Source organism: Netta rufina (assembly GCF_964035555.1).
Source record: "Netta rufina genome assembly, chromosome: 10".
In the NCBI taxonomy this organism is placed as follows: Eukaryota; Metazoa; Chordata; class Aves; order Anseriformes; family Anatidae; genus Netta; species Netta rufina.
In genome coordinates, this window is record NC_140133.1 from 13512591 (window position 1) to 13530358 (window position 17768).

Here is a 17768-nt window from a genome sequence, read left to right on the forward strand (position 1 = left end):
CAGCTTCTTACAAAGGGCATAAGTAAAAGAACGAGCCAACAGAATCCTGACTTCCTAGAGACTGCATTAGCCCCGCAAAAAGTTGTGCCCAAGGAAAGCTTTTTCCAGACCTGGTTCTTCTCCAGAGCAGTAAGAAAATGATTATCCTCTGCACAGGCAAAACTTTTAAATTCTGTGGCAAAGGCATGATGGGATGTTGCAGGATAAAAATGTGAACTGAAACTTGGCCATGACCCTGAATCCTTGCAGTTTGTCAGCCACGCTGGCTGGTGCTGTGACACTGGGGACAGTGACACAGACATAAACCAGCAGTGTTCTCTGGGGGCAGTGTCCCGGCGTGAGGCTCTGTGCTGGTGAGTAACCTGTTTTCACCGAGGGCGTTGCTGGTCCCTAGCAGAACAGCATGTTTTCTTGTCTTCCTTCTCCAGAACAGGCTGTCCAGATACCTTCCTCATCCCAGCCTCCCGCAAAGTGGTACCGCAGAGTCGTGGAAATCTCTGGAATTGGATGTGCGGTCCAAAACCAGTTTTGAAATTATGGTTTTCCGTTTGGCAGCTAAAGCAGACTGTAGAATACTTGTGGGACAGCAGGAGGGTAAAGAGCAGACTTGGAGCAGGACAAATGTAAGGTCAGGAGGGATATGTAAGAGCTGGGAAGCAAGAGGCTGCCTGGGACTCGATGTCCTGCTTTCACTGTCTCCTAGCTGTGTCCCATCTGTCCCCTGCCGGCCAGCATGGAAGGAATTGTTGTGGGTTTAGGGCAGATTGGCAGAGTTCACATCGAAGTGGGGCGAGCAGCTTAGGAAATCCTTCATTCAGCAGGACGTGGAGTCCCCCTGCACTGTACGATCTGGTGGGGAAGTGGGTGCACGGGGTGGGAGAAAAAGCCAGTCCTTGCTGCGTGATTCCTGGCGCGCGATCGCAGGGTCCCAGCTGCACAGCTTGGCGCTAGCGGGCTGACTAAACTGTAGCGTCTTATTAACAAGTGTGGCCAATGATATGTAAATGCCCTAACAAACTTTATCCCTCCCCATTCAGTACCCGGTAGCGGTTGTCGTTCAGATTGCATCTAACAACACGCGAGGGGCTGTGCCAGCTCCAGCCCGCTCCATTCAGGGCTGAGTGGAAGCGGCTGTCAATGAGCATTTTATGCAGGAGCGGTTTTAACTCACTTTCAATAGCGGCAGCTTGTGCTTTATATGAGAATAATGCTAATTAATTTCACGTTTTTCTGCCTCCAAACCAGCCTGTGCACAAGGTGTGCCCTTTTCCCCAGTTAGCACTGCCTCCTTATTTTTAGGGCAACGGGAGAGGCTGACGCTGAGTTTTACAGTACAATCTCTTCAACTGGAAAAGTGCTCGTTTTTATAAGAATTTCAGACCCAGCTCATTTGTTCTAGTTTGCTGGTGATCTGAAAGTATATACAGTTTTCCATTAGTCTCAGGATGCAGGAGACTGTGTAGATGCTGTTAGTGCCTTGATAACTGGGCGTGCGAAACAGGTTCCTGCAAGGCTTGACAAGGCTCCTATCTTCTCTGGGTGTAGTTTTCAAGATATGCAACTTGTCCTTTCACACCGAGCTTTCAGCCCTCGTCATGCATCAATACAGGTTTGTCCCATCATCGCTTCTCACGCGTGAGCTGTAGGAAGCACACACCAAAATTCATGACAGCAGCTTCAGTCTGGGCACTCCAGATGTGCTGCGTCACAGTGGGATGCTGGGCGATCCCTGTAGCGGCTTTTCTGCTGCACTGCCAAGATGTTATTCGCTGAAAACAATTCAGAGAGCTTCTATGTAAATTTATATAAGCACTTTATACAATTATCATGGTCTTAATCCCGTGGCATGGAACAAGTTTCAGCTCTTGACTGTGATTAACTGCACTGCTGACGGTCCCGGCGAGGCCATGGGCAGGCTGTGCCAGCACGGGGAAAGCTCGCAGAAGTCACGTTGTTCTATAGCAGATAACTGCTACGTGTGAAGTGACTTGCCCTTGGCATCACACGTGGGCAGCAGCAGTGCTGAGCACAAACAGGTTGCAACTATTTCTGTCTTGTATCCGATTTTTTAAGCACACTTTGTAAAATCAGCCTCAAGTAGTGGGGTTGCTAGGCTCCAGCATTTGTCTAAATTGATACAAAGCTTTCAGAAGATACCTAGAATCCCATTCAGAATAAAGGCTTGATGCTTTTGAGTGTGTAAATTTGGCTGTGACTCCCTTCCTATTAGAACTTACAGGGACTGGACAACTGGAGAAATAAAGTCTTGAAAGTAGCAGGAGGTGATTGGAAGAGGCTTAAGAATCGAGCAACAGTGATGATGAGAAAAATATATATTACTAGAAACAAACTAGCTTAGAGGAGGGGAAAAGCTAATAATTATTGAAAGTCATAACCTACTCTGAGGCTTTAAGTCAGAGCCTCACACCTAGTATGCAGGAAATTGGTTAAATTAGTGTTTGAAAGGGAAGCAATAAAATATCAGAACCTAAGTGGTGCTGGTCTAACTAGCATGGTTTCCTGGGTGGCACTGCTGTGTCACACCTCTGCTTACCTGTTACGATAGAAATGCACTTGGAAATGAACACAAGTCAGCAGGCTACGTATCTTACTGTGGAATTTCCATAGACTTCATCAAAAGCTTGTGATCATTTTTATTTCCTCCTGGAAGCAGTCAAGTTTTTAGAAATACAGGAATAAACCAAAATTGGAGGAGAATAGAATGACCCACGGTGAGGCCAGCTCCTCTGCCTGGTGCCAAGCGGGTTTGTTATTTAGGGCAAAAAAGAAGCATAATGGAATATCTTCTTTCTGCACATACAAATAGTAAACAAGCTGGCACATACAACCAGTAAATAAGTTGGCAGCTCTTATTCTCTTTCCTTTAGAATTCAGTACCAGACGGTTTGGTCAGGCTGGGAGGGAGCGAACTGGAACAGAAGGCTGACTGTTTTTGCACAGTGCTGTGGAGTTAATTTTCAGTAATCTAACATAGCTCGGAAGAATTGAAGCAGTGTGCGGAGATGACTTGTTTTGTCTTTCTGTGGGTCTGTATCTAGCTGCATGCAGCCTGCAGGTTTTATGTGTAAGATCTTTGGAGCAGGCTGTGCTCCTGCCTGTATTTACGTATGTCCTGGTATCTGGGGATTCTACTTCAGAATTGTATCTATTTTTTTTGTACTGATTTCCCTGTTCTCTTCTCCCCTCAAAAGGACACCCTGTATGCATACCCCTGTGGCTCTGACCACACTCCTAGCCCCATGGCCAGCCGGGTACCCTTGGAAGCAGCCCCCCTCCTGGAGAAAACAGATGCTCGACTGACAGCTGTGGCAGTGAATGTGGAAGATGGCCACACCATCGCTTTCCTGGGAGACAGCAGAGGGAGACTGCACAAGGTACGATGCCCCAAACCAGTTGTCATGCTGCCTTCGATTATGTCTGCACTGAGCCAGCATCAGGGCTGGTGCATCTGATGTGGGTGCTGCAGGTATTGCTGGGCACATGCTTCGTGCTGCTGAAATCACGGTGCTGAGATTTTGGTGGGAGGTTGAAATTCTTGCACACAATCCTGGTTCCAACTGATGTTACTCCTATTCTGATACTTTGCCTGTACACCACTGTGACTCTCTTGCAGGTGTACTTAGGAGCAATGGGAGATGCACATATATACGCTTCTTTACCTATCCAATTAAACAGCGTGGTGAGTGGAGACCTGCTGTTCGACCAGCTGCAGGAGAACCTCTTCGTCATGACCCAGTCAACGGTAAGAGCAATTAAATGCCTTCCACAGAAGCTTTGAAAGAATTTGAGGTCCAGACAAACTGCTGAAGAGAGTGATGGAGGGGGCAGAGGAATGGTGTGTATAGCTAGATGTGTGCTGGGTAGCAGCTGCCTGCCGGTTCAGCTTACTAGGCCAGGGCCTGACCTTCTGCAAAAGCTGTAGGAAGTGTGGAGGAAGTCCTGTTACCTTAAACCACGGCCCGTTTGCACATGTGTTTCCATAAATTGGTCCAGCTGACTTGTATCGGTTGAATCAGCAGTGATGGTGTGCTGAGTCTTGCAGATGAGCTCAAGCTGTGTAAGGAACCATACAAGGCACCTTTCCATCTTCTGTAGTTCTCTTCGTGCCTGGTGGTAGCAGAAGAGGCATTGTGATTCCTCAGGCTGCTGGTACACACTGGTGTCTGCTGAGCAGAAAATCCTGCTATGGATACTGTATTTGAGAGGATTTGTACAACACTCAGATCAGCTTCTTGAGCAAGAAAGAAAAGGATCCTCCTAGCAAAAGGAAAGCAACCCTTGAGTTACTCTGTCTGAAGGAAAGAACAAATTAAAAATGAGAGTGTGCTGGAAAACCACTGCTTCCCTTTACCCACCCCCGCCATGTGCATTTTCAGATACTCAAATTTTGCAACACTTCAAAGGAGGAGTTGAAATCTGTGGGTGGAAGAAGATTAGGGAAATCTGAAGTATATCCTTAAAAGTAATTATTCTGTCAGTTACAAAAAAATGCAAATTACATGATATACTCTAGCAAAAGCAATAGGTTAAGGATTAAGAGAGATTTTAAAGTAACTGAGAGCATGCTAGCTGAAGTGTAGTATCTGATTAAAGAGAAAGCAAGAGGCTGAAATCAGCAAGAATAGTAGTTAAAGCGTGCTGCAAGTCTAGCTTACCCCAGGCAGCACAAGGTTTTGTTCCACATCAGTCAGGCATCTTGTCCACTTCCAGTCAGAGTGATAGATCTGCCAGGTAGAGCTGGGCAATAGGGCAGGTGCTATCAGAGGCCTTTATAGAGATGACTACATACATGTGAAGTCATCTATTGCAAGAATTGTCCCGGGTAATGCTACAGCAATGCACTGTGTGTTTCATTGTCTGTAGAGATTGATGTTCAAATGTACTTCGTCAATGTGTAAAATAGGTATCCAGATGGGCTCTGGAAATGTCTTCCTTTTTTCTTTAGTTTTATGTAGTGTTGAAAATTAGCATGAGTTTCAGTGAGTATGTCAACAGTGGGACTTGCTAACTAGGCAGAAGAAGCTGTAGACCTGGGGCCTGTTTTTTCTGTGCTGTGTTTTCATAATTTTTTTTTTTCTGACAGGTGGTAAAGGTTCCCATACTGGAGTGTTCCCTCTACTTGGACTGCGAATCCTGTCTGGCACTGAAAGATCCTTACTGTGGCTGGTGTGTCCTTCAGGGACGGTAAGATAGATCCCTGGTCACCTGCAAGGTTTTTGGAGGAATAGTGTTTAGGAATTATCTCCACTTACTCTCTTCCTTATGTCTGTGCCTCAATCTACATCTGCATGCTTTTCTTTTACTTTTATCCCCTTCATGGGATATATTCGGCCTACAAATTCACCCTCTGCCTCCCTAAAACACCACTACAAGTCACAGTTGCACATAGGTGTCTGTCAGTTGCTTTTTGGGCTTTGGTTACAGCTCACGATGCTCCCGTCTAGTGGATTTCAGCCTGGTTTTAGTCTGACTGCAGCTCATACTGCCTTATTTCACTTAGCTCTTCTGGTGTCACGTTTGTGTTTGGTACTTTTCTACTTCTTGCTCCCCTACTGATGTTGCTTAACGAGACGTGGTTTATTCCAGCACGTCTGTCTGCTTGCTGGCTCTGTCTCCCTGCAGAACGCCTCAGGAACTGGTTTATGGCCCTTGAAGCCCAACAAGTGCCTACCCATCTGTACGCGCTGGCAGCAGTTCCACCTTCATTATGGGAGGTGGTGGGAGGCTGCAACTTCCGTGGCTTGTGTAGCAGCTTTCCGGAGACTCTAGCAAGGCTTCAGAGAGCCAGCATCAGCTTGGCAGTTGAACATGTGTCCTGCTAGGGCTGTGCAGATCTCTCACAGGGCTTCTTGCTATTTCTCTGCAGGTGCAGCCGTCGCTCTGAGTGCTTGCGGTCCAGGCTGAGTGAGCAGTGGCTCTGGAGCTTTAACTCTACACAGCAGTGTCTCTCTGTCCAGTCACTAACTCCAGCCAATATCAGCAGAGAGGAAAAGAGAAATGTGAGCAATGATGGTTCTCTGTGACATTTGAGCGTGTAGAAAGTCCCCTGCAAACTCTGAGAGGCCACAAGTCTTCCTGTTGCTTCCAGTAGGGTACTGAATCCCTGTGTCTCGCACATCTGCCTTGCATAAGGAACTGAAGTTGGCTGTCCCAGAAAATACATACATTTTTTCCTATAAATCTAACTGTTCTTATCTGCTAATATAAAGTTACTAGGTATTCTGGAGTATTTGATGGCTGCTTGGGTGAGGTCCTTCCTTGGCTTGATATCTATAAGGCACCCCTGTCTGTGCATTCAGAGGGTTTCTGATGCTTTCTGTCAGGAAGATCTAAAAGGAGCTACACAAAGTTATGGCTTCGGTCTGGCATCAGCTGGCAGAAAAGCTGAGGTACTGCAGTGTTTTGAAGGCTGTCATTGTGTCAGGAGGTGGCAAGAATCTGTCTTCTGCTAGAGACTTGAGCAAAGGAGGGAAATTGCTAATTGCTTGGTGGATGCCAAGCTGAGTTTGGGAATGGCAAGAGATGAACAGAGCAGAAAGCCCTAGAAGGTATTGTAGGAAAATGGGTGTGTATATAGATAACTGCTTTATAGGGCTCTTGCTTTGAAAAAGTAGAGCCAGAAAATTCGATGAAATGGAAGAATGTGTTTAGAGGGCAAGATATTTACTGGTTGTTATTGAATTGGCAGATATTCCTGGCTATCTCGGACTTACCTTCTCTACATGAGGAAGAATTCTACTCGTGTTACTTTGAAGATTATGAAAGCCCAGCAGTTCTGACAGAGTCAGGAATCATGTGTCCTTCGCCAGATCCCAGCCAAGCACCAACCTTGCCAGCAGGAGCAGGTCAGTGAAATGCTTTAAACGGAGCGTGTTAGCTCAGATAACACTGTCAAGAGAAAGTACGTTTTGGGTCCGTCAGAGTGCCAGGATTAACAGCCATGAATGTACATGGTCTGTCAGCAGGTGTTCACTTCATTCTGTCATAATATCTGTTTGCTTGCTACTTGTGTGTCACACACATCCTGTGCTATTCTGGGCTGTTGCCAGATTCCGATGCCAAATTCTGGTAGTTGGAAAGGAGATCCTTCTTGAAGGGTTGTATGCAAATCTGAATATGATCTAAAATGCACTCTACAGTGGTGGCTGGCTTGGCAGTTTCTATCATAAATCTGGAGAGAGGACTCTTAAATGCTGCCTTTTTCTTTCTTTCTTTCTTTCTTTTTTTTTAACCAAATAAAATGCAAACCTTTTGAAATCCACAAATTAATGGGAGAAGGAAGTACCTGTAAGGGAAGGCAAGAAGAAACCCACAGCCCTTAAAAAGATTAGAAATGAATCCGCAACGCAGCAAAACCTCAGAAAATACACAGCTTTCTATTACTGTGAACAATAACTGGCTAAATATTGCTAATTGGCCACTCCGAAGCACCTGGAAAGTTCTCAGTTTATAGCCTGTGCATTGGATTTTGCCCAGCCTGTCAGTGTCAGCTTTGATGAGCTGATCTCTTCAGAGAAATTGTTCATCTAAATTAAAAGGCAGGTGCCGCCTGGGAATCATTCCACATAATGCACCTAAATAGCTAAAACAGATTTACTATACGAGTATGCAGCTGGCTAATAGGTCTGAAACAATCTCCATGGACGTAATGTGACAGCAGACCCCAGCTAGCTGAGTTGTTCAAACTGAAGCGCCTTGATTTCTCAGTATTTGCCTGTTGGCTTTCACACTGCCTGGCATGAACCACACAGGTCTCCCCTCAGGGTGGCCAGGCACAAAGGGGAAGGCTTCGTGCACTACCACTGTGGGCAGAGTGAGCAGGATTGGCTTCCCCATTTAGATCTGCAAATGTTGACTTGAATTTAAACTGGAAATGTCAGCATAGATAAAGCCACAATCTAATTTTCACAATTAAGTGCTTTACCTATATAATTTTCATGTTGCTTCTCTGAAGCTAAGCAAATTGCTTCTGTTTTCTAGCCTGAACTTAGTAACTTTTCTAGCCTAAACTTATTCCTGAATGTTTGCGTCCATTTGATCTTATCTGTTGTTCTGCTTCTGGAGCTCTTTTCTGAGTCAATGAACTATGGTCAGGCCTTCTTAGCACAGAGTTTTGCTGTGTTATCTGTGCCAACCTTCTCTTCATATTCCTTCATTACACAGGTGCTCTCTCTCTCTCTCACTGTCTTTCTAGCCCTTCTTTGGAGCAATTTTGTGCCCTACTAAGATGAATCAGATTCTGGTAACCAGAATCATACTGTTTTCTAAATGAGGTATCATTAGGGCCTCATGCACTGGTACTTTCCCACTCCTGTTTAAAATGCTTTTCCCACCTCTGTAAAACATTTGCCTTTTTTTCAGCTTTGATTTAAAGGTCGCATACCTGCTCATCTGTCACTTTAAGCTGATGAGCCCCATACTGGTAGCAGAAAGTCTTGCTCTTAACTTGCAAGCACTCAACTTTGTCTTCTCAACTGTTGAACAGCATCATTAGTAGTCATGGGAAGCAATGGGCTTTTTGGATAAAGGAATATTTATAAATATGGTGTCATAGCCCCGAAATCCTGGGAGGTGTTTGCCCTTCCACCACTGCCAGATGCAGTCACCTTTATAGCAGCGGGGGGAGTTGGCAGTACTGAAGTGACTCCTGCCTTCAGCTGTGTCTGATGCCCACCTTTTCTCCTAATCCTGGGGTTTCACACACACCTCATCACCTGTTTTACTAGTATAATGTCTCACTTGTCACCCTGTCAGGTACCAAGTTTATGCCTGACTGATCCTCCACCGGACAGAGTAGCTATTTTGCTGTATTCCAAACTTTTGCAAGTGAATCCTGCTTGCAAAAGGAGGTCTGAACTCTGTGAGAGGAACGATGGGCAAGCTTCTTATTACCTGCTTTTATAGCAAATTGTCTCGGAAAAATTGCAGTGCCTAGAGTTCAGCAGAGCATGCAGTATGCTCCTATTACTTAGAGTCCTAGCACTTAATTCTAGGGTTGAGGGCATCTGACTGGAACGAGATTAACTGGCTTCTTTAGTAGTCATATGCAAAGCATCTTTGGGCTCATGCTATCAGCTGTAGTTAGTTATGACCATCTCTGCAGTTATTTGGTCTATAAGAAAGCAATGATAATCTCTTTCCCAAAGAGAGTCTGGCTGTCCTGAAGCTTGTACTTAACGTGAGACCTGGGTTCAAAGCAAATAAGCCTTCAGTCATTGCAAGTGAGATTACAAGTCTTGTAAACTCCTCCACTGACTCACTTCTCAGTCTGGACATAAAACAAAGATCTCAAGGTGATAGCAGTACGTGAAGTGTGTGCTGGTTCTAAGAGTTGGGGTTTAGAGTCGTAGAACGGTGAGGAAAGGAAGAGAAGGTTGGCTTATTTAGGGCTAGAAAAATTCTTCGTGTCTGAAGAATTTACAAAAGATTTTAATTACTGAATAAATTTCACAAGAACGTGTGTTGAAGCCCTTTACTTCTGGAAAAAAGAGTCAAAAAATATGTAATAAATTTTGTCGGTATTTAATCGTGGAATCGTGTGTTTTCCCTTGAATGACAAAGGATGTCAGTCAGCTTTGAGCCTGGAATGTCCCTTCTTCCTCTAATACGTGATATGTGGAGGTGATGGTGGAGTGCAAACGAAGCAGTGATGATGGATGGCAAATGAAGAGGAAGGGATCTTCAGAGCCATCTTCCTTCCCCTGGGTTGGCAAGAGCTGTCATAAACTACTCCTGAGCAACTTGTCCAGCCAGTTTTTAGTGTCCATAGGGTAATCTGGTGATTGAGATGCTGGCAGCATGGAAGGGAAGCTGTCTCCAGGTGTCTTCCCTAAAGCATGCTCTGTCTTTTTAACAGTGTGGCAGTCTTACGGTGGCTCCATTTCTAAGAAATTTTTATTTTTGCTTTCAGATCATGTCACCATAAAGCTTGTAGTGCGTTTCCATGACATCTTCATTGCTTCTGTGGACTTCTCTTTCTATGACTGTGCTGCAGTGGCCCTGCTATGGAAATCAGCACCGTGAGCACCTGCTTTTTCTTGTCTGTAGTTGTAGAGAGGGTGGCTGTCCTGTCCTGGCTCATCTTAGCAGCTGCTTTTCTACCACTCTTCCAGGTGCCAGAAGTGTGTGAGCAGTCCCTGGGGATGTAACTGGTGCATCCAGCAGCACCTCTGCACCCACAAGGCAGCGTGTGAGGAAGGAATCATCATCTACAATGAAAGGGTGCGTCCCCTCCTCAGTCCATCAGGGGTGAAGCAGCCTCTTGTGAGACATTGCTATGGGGAGTTTTTCCTCCTTGGGTTTTATTCTGCATTTCTCTTCTTTCTTTCCTCTCACCCCACCATGTTGTTTTTCTCTAGGCCCAGCTGCCAACTTCAAGCGTGTTTCCTTCTTCAGCAGCTCCCCTCACCAAATCCTCTACCGTAGCCCCTATGGTGGCCACAAAACCCATCACTGTGCGTGTGGTACTGAGCACTGCGTCCCACACAGAGCCCAACCACGTCACTCCCTCTGCGACCTCAGATTCAATGACTGAGCCTACAGAAACCTTCCTCTACACGTCCTCGACTCTTTCAACCGAAGCAGCGTCTCTCCAGGCTGTCACAGAAGCCCCCCTGCCACCACCAGCAGACAAACCTGCTGTCACTCTGCCAGACACAACTTCTCCTGCTGCATCTGTCCTCACCAGTCCATCCAAAAACGGGGATCACGCAGCCCTGCCCACCGCAGAGCCAGCCACTGCCCAGGAGCCGTGGGGCACAGACCCACCCACCACTGCAGTAGCTACTCCTCTGCTCACAACCGCACCAGCAGTGACACCTTCCCCTCACGTCACCAGTTTCAGGTGGCCTCCAAATTCTTTTCCTACCACCGAAGCCCAGACGTCTGCCATCCCATCTCCCCAGCCTCGCAGCGAGGTGCCAGGGGAGCCTGCTGCCTCTGATGACTCTCCTGGTTTCCTGGGAACCGAAATTCCTGCTTCGGAGCTCCCGCCATCAGCTCCCCCAGACTGGCTGCTGGGGGAAGACACGGAGCTCCAGGACACGGAGGACTGGATGGATTTGCTGCAGGCTGAGAATGAGACGTCTCCCTTCTCTGCTTCCACTCTTCTGTCGGGTGATGGCGATTCTTCAGAGAGGGATGTCCCTGACTTACCCAGGATCCTCCACCCTGACCTCGACTATCAGTATGATGCCCCTGGGTTTTGGGAGGAGGTAAGTTGCTGGACTTCAATCTGCAGTTTAAGGCTGTAATGCTTTGAAATTTTGATACGGATTGCTGATCTAATATTTCAGCACATAAGGGAGGTAGTGGTCTCAGAGAAAGTAGCGGCTGACCACTGTAAATGCAGGGTGAGAAGTGGCAGCCTGAGGAAGAAAAACGCATGGGAGATTCTCAGGTCTTGTAGAAAAGCTGCTGGCCTGAAGGTGGCAGCTGCTGTGATGTCCAGCATATTCACAGCTTTCTGCTGTTCACCACTTTGGGCTGGTGCGTTGCCTTCCTGTAACTCGTAGTAAAGAAGCACTGATGTTTCTTTGTCCAGGCAGGGCTTTATTTCTCTGTTTGCGTATTGTTTCTCTGATTTCCTCTATCAGAGGTATGAAAGCCGCTCTCTCTAAAGATGTATTTGTTTTCAGAATGAAGAGTTTAGCTGGGGTCCTGGTGCGTGTCCCTGTGTGCAGGGAATCCAGGGATCTTCGCTGTTTCCAGTCAACGTGGCAAGGAAGATAACCCTGCTGGGAAAGAACTTCCACCTCTACCAGGTAGTTAGCTGCTATTTCACCTTAGCATTGAGGAGCGACTGACTTGGGGGAATAAGAAATTAGGTAGTTGGATTTACTGGTGGGTAGGAGGGCATGCAGAGAAAGGAGGCTACATGTGTGCACCAACCTGCTGCAGAAATCTGCACGTATTTGGATTGTTGCACCTGTGCTACACTGTAGATGGTAGTTCTTGGAGTAACTTCCTGCTGAATCTCTGCTGGTTGTTTGTGTCTCCATGTGCTAAAGATAAGTTATCTGTTCCCTTTCCTTTCTGGCCTGGTAATGTTGATGTGGTGGCTATTCCTGTCGTACCTGAAGCCTCCACAGTGGGGAAAACCGGCCCTAGGAAGCTTCGTTCCCTGGGTGTGTCTCTGATAAAAATTCTTTGCCTCTTAAGACAGAAGGCTGATTTAGTAACCTTTTACAAACAACCGCCTCAGAACATGCAGCCCACAGACTAATTGTTACTTTATATGCTAAACCTGATATACTTCACTGCTCAGAGCAGCAGAGCTAGTTACAGATGCGTGTCCTTTTTCTGACAGAACATGCCCAAGCAATTCAACTGAAGGTTTACAGGACAGAGAAGAAAAATACACTTAGTGATTTTGAGGTGCACTGTGTACTCAACTCTTCGTTTCTGAGCTAGTGTTTCAGAGTTGAACAAGCATAACCTCACAGTCCCACTGTTTTTTCTTTAATTCTTCCTCCTGTGGAGACTTGTCCCTACGCTGACATACATATGCTGCTCCTGTCTACGTGTTTTGTATTGGTTTGATTCTTTTTGTACATGGAGACAGTAAAAGCGTAGAGAGCCTTCAAATATAGCAGAGAATTTGGCATAACAAAGGGAATGACAGGAGCACACTGCCTGCACGGTAAGAGGCTTGGTAAAAGGCGCTGAATTGGAGTGCCAGGAGCCTGCTGTCATGTAGCAGGAAGCTCCACGTGATTAGGAAATGGTGCTGTATAAATCTTCTCCTCTGTAGGACCAGCAGTGGGACTATGAGTGTGTCCTGAATTTGGAGGGGAGGATAATGGTGATGGATGCTTATGTGGAAAGGGAAGAAACCAACCAGTCCCTGTGTTATATCACCTGCCAGCTGAACCAGGTGAGTGCTTGCGATGTGTGATGCCATTTCACAGGTTTCACTGGTACTGGTTTTGCTCAGCTTGTTTATCTGACAGGCTAGGAGGCAAGCTCTTTGGGGAAAAGACCATATTTTACTAAAACATTTATACAGTATTTATCATTATAGTGCTCTATGGTGGTGCTGCCTGGCAGTACTGGTGCTTCAGCTTGCAGAAAGATTGTGCAGCCTGAGCCCCGAGATCTGTTGCTGCATTCAATGTGGCACAGAATGGTGCTGGCTCAGAATCACCACTCGTTGCGACCTGCCAGGACACTGCAGCCTCTGCTATAGCTTGAGCCTCTGCTGTCTGCAGTTTCTGGGTCGTGGCTTTCTCAGTGGTGGTTCTTTTGTGAAAAGACAAATGCTATTAATGCCATTTTTTCTCTTGGTGGTGAAGGATAGCCTGTGGATTGTAAGAATAACAGGTGCAATCAATCAAAACAGCAATTTACATTTCTGGATTGTGTGTAGATTTTCCATATGGCAAGATTTGCAAGCAGAGGTGGTATTTTTAGTTCGCAAACTCGTATATTCAAGGGAGAAGGAACAACATAGGCTTTTGCACACACAAGCCGTGCGGACCAATTATAATGCTACATCTTCAGCTCAGCTGAAATTGCAGAAATGCCAGCTTGAGCAGTTTTTTGAGCAGGTGGCTTGTAATTAGAAATCAGACATTTCAGAATGCATTTAGAAAGTTAGACAAGTATTGGCACGAGCACGCACTTGTTTTCAGCGTTCTTCCTGGTGAACCAATGTCAGCTGCTCTTTCTAGAGCAAAACGGTGCCTGAGTGAGCCAGCGAGGACAGGTCTGTGCTGCCACTGCCTGAGCAGTGCTGCCTCAACTGTGTTCACAGGACGCTCCATACAGGCTGTGGCTGCTAATGATCTGTGCAGGATGGGTGTTGATTTTGTTCTTTGTTTTTCCAACCTATTCAGCTGGCTTGTTTGTGCCTCCATTAAGTCCTTTGCCTTGATGGTCCTTGTCTTTGCAGTACAGCTACACAGCACCTCAACTCGAATTCAATGCTGTGGTGTTTGTGCAGAGGAGACGACACCTCCGAGTGGACAGTGCTGCAGATCTCCACGGTAGGAATGCAAAACTGCTTCAGCAGAGACAGCAAGTGGGATGGAAGGGAATCAAGGAATCCTCAGCTTGGGCTTTTTGCATCTGTAGTAGTCCTATCACGGGGACTGAGGCAAACACACAGCCTCGGTTCTATCAGTTCTCACAGAGAAGGGGGGTGGAGGGGTTTCTTTGTAAGACACCAAGTGCTGGAATATTCTGTGCCTTAGGGGCTGCTTTCAGATGCCTCTGAACGTTTCTCTTTTGCAGTGACTTTTTACAACTGCTCTGTGGGACACACCGATTGTAGCCGCTGCCAAACAGCTGACTCGAAGTACAACTGTGTGTGGTGTGGAGGCAGCAACCCCAGCTGCATCTTCAGGGGCTCCTGCAAAGAAGAGATAGAAGACCTGTGTCCAGCACCACTCATTCACTCTGTGAGTAACCCGCTCACCAGTGCACTGCACCTGGGGCAAGGAGGGCTGCATTCTCTGGTTGAAACCAGAGGTCTGTGAACTCCGAGTGAACAGTGCACCTCAGCAGGACATTGGCCATCAGAAGAGCAAGATAATCCTATTCTGCTCTGAACTCTCGGTGGCATGAGGATGCTAGATTTGTGCTGGGCTTTCATTGTACTCATAAAGACCATTGGGGAAAGATGCATTTGTATGTCATGTGAGCTGAAACTGGCATGCCAGAAGGAGCTGAATCATTCAGAAGCTGGAAAGGGTCCACAAGTTGGATCCCCCAGCTGCTCTGAGCCAGAGCCTGAACCAGGTTGGCCCAACTGAGCCTGGGGTAAAGGAGGGCAAATCCTAATGATAATGGCACAGCAGGGATGTGAAAGGCATGACAGGTTACTGAGATTAATGATTTTTGTCTGTTTATTTTAAATGTCTCTTGCTAACTGCCACATGACAAGTGTCTGTAGCCATGTGTCCCTTTTGCTGTCAGCTTGTCCTCCCTCCAGTGGCACACAACGTCCATGTGCTGCATCTTGTCGTAGTTCACCTTGGATGCTGCTGAGGGACAGAGCTTTGAAGTTTGTGCAGCATGTGATTCATTGTCGTACTGATGCTGAGAGGGTAATGGTGCTTGCTGCTTCAACACCAGTAACATTTATCAGCTTGTGCATTCCCACTCTTCAGTAGAGATGCCCTGCGGAGTGGTCAGCATGGTGATGAGAAGGCAAAGCAGGGCAGTCCTTGCCTGTAGAAGTCTAGAGTGGACTCATACCCTCTGGGGAACTGCTGGCAATGGTGAGGTATAGGAAAGAAAGCTCTGATTGTGGCGTTCTTTATGGCCTTTCTTCTGAGGATGCAGCCTGGTTCTAGTCCCAGCCACCAAAGGGAATCATCAGCAGTGGCCAGACCAGGCAGAATTTGCAGTGGGGCAGTTGTGAAGGGCCTGGTGCTGTAGATCAGTCACCAGGCTGAGGAGGTCTGAGATACTGTGACACTTACACGTGCGCGGGTGTCTTTGCAGGTATACCCCCTGTCTGGACCAGTGGAAGGTGGCACTAGAATCACCATCACTGGCTCAAACCTCGGGCAGAAACATCAAGACATTGCAGAAACTGTCACTGTTGCAGGAATTCCTTGTGCCGTAGATGCTCAAGAGTATGAGATCTCTAGCAGGTAGAGTATCTGTGAACCTTCTCCCAGAGACAGGCGCTGGCTTTTCCCTTGGCTGCTGACACCAGGCTGAGATTTCGTTGCCTTTGCTGTAGCAGGTATCGAGCCTTGCCCATTCCCCAGGGAGTGCCCCCGAGTAAGGTCGCTGTCTGATTAGTTATTCCTCAGGCAGTGACCTTGGGGAGATCAGTTTCTGTACAAGGCAATGACCAAACAGTGCTGCAGTGTACTGAACACAGCTAGCCAGCTCAGGGAGTCACGGGCTCAGCTGCAGTTTTGTGGGTGTCTCTGTCACAGCTTCCTTACAGTAATGCACAGGACATGGCTTGTTATAAGTGTCACTGCCAGGAAAATATCCTGGCCTTGTTAACGCAGGATGAGGATGGGGATGCGTGGTTGGAGGTACAGCACAATTCCTTACCTCTGCTAGAGCAGGCACACCCCAAGGTGTTTTCCTTCACTTTCTAGCCAGACCTCCACCTCTCTGAACAAATCCAGTGAAAGGACCTGCTTAGCCAGGGACTGCCAGGGGAGTCCTGCTGAGCCCTGTGCCACGCTTTGTTGGCTAGCAGGGCATGGCAGCTCGTGGTGCCTGTAAAAGTAGTGACTATGGGAAGGATGAGAAGGGGCAAGAGAGGTCCTGCTGAATCCAGCTAATGTCAGTGATAAAGAGAATTGGGTAGTTGTGTGTCTGGTCAGGGAAGGACCATACAACAAGCAAGTGTAGGCAGGTGTTTAGAGGTGTGACTGGAACAACTAGGAAGCAAAGAAAGAAATATTTGTACAGTTGGCCTATGGCAGGACAGGTAGGTGGGAGCCTTGGACAAGGGAGGCAGAGGAGCCAAGCAACCAGCAGGAGATGAGGAGAGAAGAGCAGAGCAATTGTGAGTAACCTCTCATCAGAGCTATCACAAACCCATTTTTCCATTCCATGGTAGCAGTAGCTGTAGCACCCTTCCCCTGGGAGCAAGGTAAGATCCTGCTGGGAAGTGGCCTGCTGTGTTGAGCAGTGTTGTCCTGTCTGTGCTGCTTGTTTGTCTGGATCCATCTGCTTTCTGTTTTCATCCTAGAATTAGAGCGTAATCTTTCTTGGGTGGCACTGTCTTTGTTCTGTATGTCACCTGGCATCCCAAGGTCCTAGCTTGGGACTGGCTCCCTGCCAGTCCCTTCAGATTTCTGGGCCTTTTTGGTTGGGGGCATGTAACTTTGAACTTGGAACCCAATCCTGAGCAAGGCCCAGACAAAATTAATCTCATACTGCATAGGGAATCTGGCAAAGCCTGCTGCAGAGCAAAGTTTTTCTGATAGTAAATCAGTGCTCAAACAGGGCAGCAAGGAATCCTATGTTAGAAGAATAACCTGATTTTTTTTGCATTGTCAGCATCTCCCATACCAAATTACAGCTGGAAAAGGGACAGGGAAGAATGGGTGGTGCACACAGGGAGGGCTGGCAGATCCCAGAGGCTGCTGGCTAAAGACCAGCCAGACCTACAGCTTTGAGTTTGTTTTCTGCATCAGACACAGTGCTAATGTGTGGCTTGAGGTCACTCCACATGTGTCTGATTTGATCAGCTCTGGACTGTAGCAGAGTTCTTGGCCTCTTTCTGCATCTGATGTAGTGGGCTTCCTCCTGTCTGTCCCTGAAAAAGTGATCTTGGATGGGATGGACCCATTTGGAACTGACCCCTGTTGTTTTTTGTTTTTTGTTTTTCCTGCTGCACCTAAACTGGCTTTTAAAGGAGTTTTTCCACGTTCAGTGGTGTATTCTGAGCACGTGATAAGGCTGAAAGAGAAGGGAGCTGTGGTTGCTAGGTGGTTTTAGAACATGATGCAAAGGATACAGCTCGTTTTCTTTTCCGTGCTGTGACGCTGTTCTTGGATTGTCCTGCAGTATCGTCTGTGTCACTGGCGGGAGCTGGACGGAGAGATTTGGCCATGTGGTGGTGGAAGTGCCTGGAGGAGGACGTGGAGTCTCTGGGCATATTTTCACCTATCAGGTAATGTGGCTATTGCTTCTTTTATACCTCTCCCTATTCTTCCAGTATTTCTGCTGAAGAGCTGCCAATTGCATGAACTTACGGCTCTCTATCAGAAACTTGGTGCTGGTGTTTTTATCCAATTTATCTGGTCGTTTAGTTCTGTTTTCTTTGT

General features: G+C 47.0%; 1 protein-coding gene across 1 annotated transcript in view; it reads left to right on the forward strand.

The window, feature by feature from the left end:
* PLXNB1 (plexin B1) overlaps positions 1 to 17768 on the forward strand; it is a 51120-nt gene that overhangs the window by 19267 nt on the left and 14085 nt on the right. Inside the window, exons 3-16 of the mRNA XM_084292655.1 lie at positions 3213 to 3395; positions 3635 to 3763; positions 5105 to 5205; positions 5888 to 6020; positions 6710 to 6866; positions 9932 to 10040; positions 10134 to 10242; positions 10380 to 11234; positions 11658 to 11783; positions 12773 to 12895; positions 13913 to 14006; positions 14254 to 14420; positions 15469 to 15620; positions 17509 to 17614. Coding sequence (XP_084148781.1) covers positions 3213 to 3395; positions 3635 to 3763; positions 5105 to 5205; positions 5888 to 6020; positions 6710 to 6866; positions 9932 to 10040; positions 10134 to 10242; positions 10380 to 11234; positions 11658 to 11783; positions 12773 to 12895; positions 13913 to 14006; positions 14254 to 14420; positions 15469 to 15620; positions 17509 to 17614 — 2544 coding nt within the window. The remainder of the gene's footprint in view (positions 1 to 3212; positions 3396 to 3634; positions 3764 to 5104; positions 5206 to 5887; positions 6021 to 6709; positions 6867 to 9931; positions 10041 to 10133; positions 10243 to 10379; positions 11235 to 11657; positions 11784 to 12772; positions 12896 to 13912; positions 14007 to 14253; positions 14421 to 15468; positions 15621 to 17508; positions 17615 to 17768) is intronic.